The sequence below is a fragment of the Monoraphidium neglectum genome (genome assembly GCF_000611645.1).
Source record: "Monoraphidium neglectum strain SAG 48.87 unplaced genomic scaffold scaffold02756, whole genome shotgun sequence".
Lineage (NCBI taxonomy): Eukaryota > Viridiplantae > Chlorophyta > Chlorophyceae > Sphaeropleales > Selenastraceae > Monoraphidium > Monoraphidium neglectum.
In genome coordinates this window covers 1-3,577 of record NW_014010872.1, presented here as the reverse complement: position 1 = coordinate 3,577, position 3,577 = coordinate 1, and the positions used below count along the sequence as shown (strand labels likewise).

Below are 3,577 nucleotides of genomic sequence, written 5' to 3'. Positions count from 1 at the left end.
GGCGCTGCGTGCTGGTTGGGTCGCCAGTCCTTGGTCGGAGTGCCGCCTGTTTATGGCGGTGGTGGTTAGCGTCGGCGCTGCTTGCTGGCGGCGGCGTCGCTTGCCAGTGTCGGTGCTCCTCGGCTGGGGCGGGGGTTCAGCAGCTTGCCGCTGATGGCGCTGATTGCTTGTAGCAATGCGTGTCGGTGGTGGTGCTGTGGGATGCCGATGGCTGTATCGGAGAGGTGGCGTTGTGCGGCAGTTTTGGCTCTTGGACACCGTGTCCTCGTCTGGGCTTCAGACACTTGCTCCTGGCTGCTCGTGAGGAAGCTCCGGTGCATCAATGCATTAATGCCCTCGCATGTGCTCCCCACGAGGTCACTGTCTCGCTCGCTCGCGCCACATGTGACGACGCAGCCTCCGACACCCGCGCGGCTGCTGCTGCTGCTGCCGCTGCAGCTGCGGCGGCGCGCATCACGGCCCACCCGGGCCAGCTTTCTTCGTCATGATGGGCCCCTCCTCATTTCAAACCCCGCCCCTCCACCGCAGGCGGCCGCGACGATGCCCCGACGTACGAATCCGTGTGCATGGGGTTCACGGGCCACACTGAGGCGGTGCAGGTCACATACGACCCAAAAGAGGTGCGGTCCGTTGCGGTTGGTGGTTGACGGCGGTCGGCGGTGGTGTGCTTCGGCTGAAATTGGTACCGTGGGTTGGACGGCGCGGCGCACGCGGCGAGTGGCACCGCAACGCTATGTGATGCGGCATCGCAGTATAAACAGCACATTTGCTACGCTGCCGCCGCTGAGAGCCGGCCACAGTGGCGCCCAGCAGCAAGCCTGGCCCCATGCCATCTCCTTTGCCCACCCCCTCACCCGCTCCCAAGCCGTCCCTGCCCCAACCCTGTGCCTCACCCCTCCGTCTCAACCCCCAAAGGTGACCTACCGGAAGCTGCTCGACACCTTCTTCGAGCGCGTCGACCCCACCACGCGCGACCGCCAGGGCTCCGACCGGGGTTCTCAGTACCGCAGGTGAGCCGCCACCGCGGGCAGCTGGACGCACAGCGCACCTCTGGTGGCGCTCTTGCACGTGCACCACAAGCGCCGGGGCGCGCAGCGCCAAAAACTGCGATGCGACCTCCTCTCTGGTTGCGTTTGTTGCACGGGCCTTGTTCTCAACAGCAATTGCTGTTGAGAACAAGCAATAGCAGTGCTGACAATTTGAGTCAATTTGAGTCATTGGGTCCGCTTCCATGGCCCCCTCCTCTCACACAAACACACACACGCGCGTACGCACGCACGCACGCACGCACGCACTCAGGTGCGCACGCACGCACGCATACGCACGCACCCACACACGCGCACCCACACACGCGCACACACACACACACACACACACACACACACACACACACACACACACATATGCACGCGCGCATGCGCTGCGCCTGCCCACACACCTGCTCTCTTCAAGCATGCCCCGGCATGGACACCCGCGAGTGTCTTGCGCAGCCCTCTCAATCAACAAACCTCCTACCCTGCTCTGAGTTTGCGAGTGGTTCGTCACATTCTTCCACTGTCTTTCAAAACTTCAACCCCCTCCAGTGCCATCTTCGCGCATGACGAGGAGCAGCGCCAGGAAGCCGAGGCGAAGCTGCGGGAGGTGCGGGCCGCGCTGGAGGCGCGCGCCCCCGAGACGCGGCGCTGGCTGGGGCGCGGCGTGGTGACGCCCGTGGAGGGCGCGGGTGACTACTACGTGGCCGAGAGCTACCACCAGCAGGTGGGCGTGCCTGTGCACGGGGCAGCTTCTGGCTCTGGATTGAGACCCTTGGATTAGTTGGGCGCAAGGCCAGAGGGGCGCTTTTACGGCCAATCATGCCGACACAGCGCGGCGCGTTCAACGGGAAACGGGCGCCAGCCTTTCCGCGACGACGCGCTACGACTCCATCTCTTGAGTGCTTGTGCACCCGTCGTTCCGCCTGTCCACATGGCCGCCCACCCTGTTCACCCCCTGGAAACACTCATCAGTCCCTCCACCCCACGTCTGGAACCTCCTGTCCCGCTGCGCGCCCCGCCACCGCTGCGTCCACAGTACCTGGCGAAGGGGGGCCGCTTTGGGCAGGCGCAGAGCGCCGAGAAGGGCAACACCGACACTATCAGGTGCTACGGGTGATGCCGGGGCGCCCCTGAGCTTGCTGGGCAACCCTAAGCTCGTGGGCGAGCTGCTCGTCGCAGGGCTGGGCTAGCTGCTTCCCTTGCTTGCGGTCATGCCTGATGTTTTTTATGTTGGCACCAGCTCATATACACATGCAAAGCTGTCCGCGACCATGTAACCCGACGAACGTTTCCTCCTGTGTTACTGTTACAATCGTTCCTTGCACGAGCATGACCGTTTGCGCCAGCACCACGGCTTGCCTGTCAAGTGTTTGGGGGGCGGCGGCGGCGGCCAATCAGATCAATGCCCAAGGCGGATGCGCCCGATTCAAAACAAATTTATGATTCTACGAGAATTTCATGACACATTGGGCCGCCTCTTCAGGCCCCAAACCACGGGTGAGGCAAGCGGTGACCAGTCAGGAGATCAGGCCGAGAGAGATCCCAGCGCGCCTAGTTCGCAAACATTCGTGTCATTCACTTGTATGCAGTAGGACTTGTAACTCACTGTCATGTATCGAGTCGTGGCACCCTGACCAGCGCGCTATGAAGCGGGCACTCTTGGCCCCATCGCAGGTCGCGGGCACCCGGCCATTGCCGCTGAGAAGATGCCGCGCGAGGCCTGCCGTCCACCACGGGCTCGGCGGCGGCGATGCCAGGCCCTCTGGCAGCGGCACCCCGCGCGCCCGTGACGCGCCAGAGGAGGCCACCACGGCGCTGCTGCAGCGCGCGGCGCGGGTGAGCCTATGCGGGCCGTGCAGCGCTGTGCCTTCAGCAGCATTTTCGCAGGCCGCCTGCTGCTTGCGGAGCGGGGGCTGAGCTGGCAGGGCCGGTAACAGATGGGAGTGGGAGGAGCGTCACGAGGGCGGCGCACGAGTGTGCGGTGCGGCTGCTCGCATGCACATCAATCAAACAGCCGTGCGCCCTTTCCGCGGGTGCTGAAAGCTCCACCCCTCCCCCTGCCTGGCACCCGCCCCTGGCCTGCCCCAGGCCGCGCTTCTGGTGCCGCTGTTTGTGGCGGCCACATGGGGCACCGCGGGCCCTGCGGACGCGGCGTGCCGCCTGCGGTGGCGCTGGTCGCCGCGGGTGAGGGCCGGCGGCAGAGGGGCATATTCTCTGCGTGCGCACCCACATTTCGCCGGCCGGAAGCAGGGGCTCGGGAGCGCTCGAGGGGCGCGCCCCCTGCTCAGCAGCGGCGGCTATTGTCTCCTCAGCCGAGGGTGCTGCCTAAGCGCGGCGAGCCAATAAAAGCAGGCTATACAGTACCCTCAAAGTGCCACGGCCTGTGTTTTCCCGCCCCACAGCAGGTGTATACCTCTGAGGAGGTGTCTGCCCAGATCTCAGACCTCCTGAAAGACACGTGGCTGGACAGGTTGATCGACAAGCTGAGGGATGCCGAGGACGACGGCAACGCAGCGGCGGGACGAGCCGCAGGGTGGCTGGAG

The 3,577-nt window shown here is 64.9% G+C and overlaps 2 protein-coding genes across 2 annotated transcripts in view; both read left to right on the top strand.

Moving 5' to 3' along the window:
- The window catches only part of MNEG_11466 (peptide-methionine (S)-S-oxidereductase), a gene marked incomplete at both ends in the record, with an annotated part of 3,813 nt that extends 1,662 nt beyond the window's left edge, over nt 1-2,151 (top strand). The window contains 4 exons of the mRNA XM_014040063.1: nt 529-620; nt 916-1,010; nt 1,584-1,758; nt 2,071-2,151. Coding sequence (XP_013895517.1) covers nt 529-620; nt 916-1,010; nt 1,584-1,758; nt 2,071-2,151 — 443 coding nt within the window. The remainder of the gene's footprint in view (nt 1-528; nt 621-915; nt 1,011-1,583; nt 1,759-2,070) is intronic.
- A 527-nt stretch (nt 2,152-2,678) lies between these two features.
- On the top strand, nt 2,679-2,870 carry MNEG_11465 (hypothetical protein; the record flags this gene model as incomplete). Its single annotated transcript, XM_014040062.1, has 1 exon — nt 2,679-2,870. A coding segment is annotated over one exon (192 nt), but the record flags the coding sequence as incomplete, so codon positions are not given.
- Nucleotides 2,871-3,577: the final 707 nt, after the last annotated feature.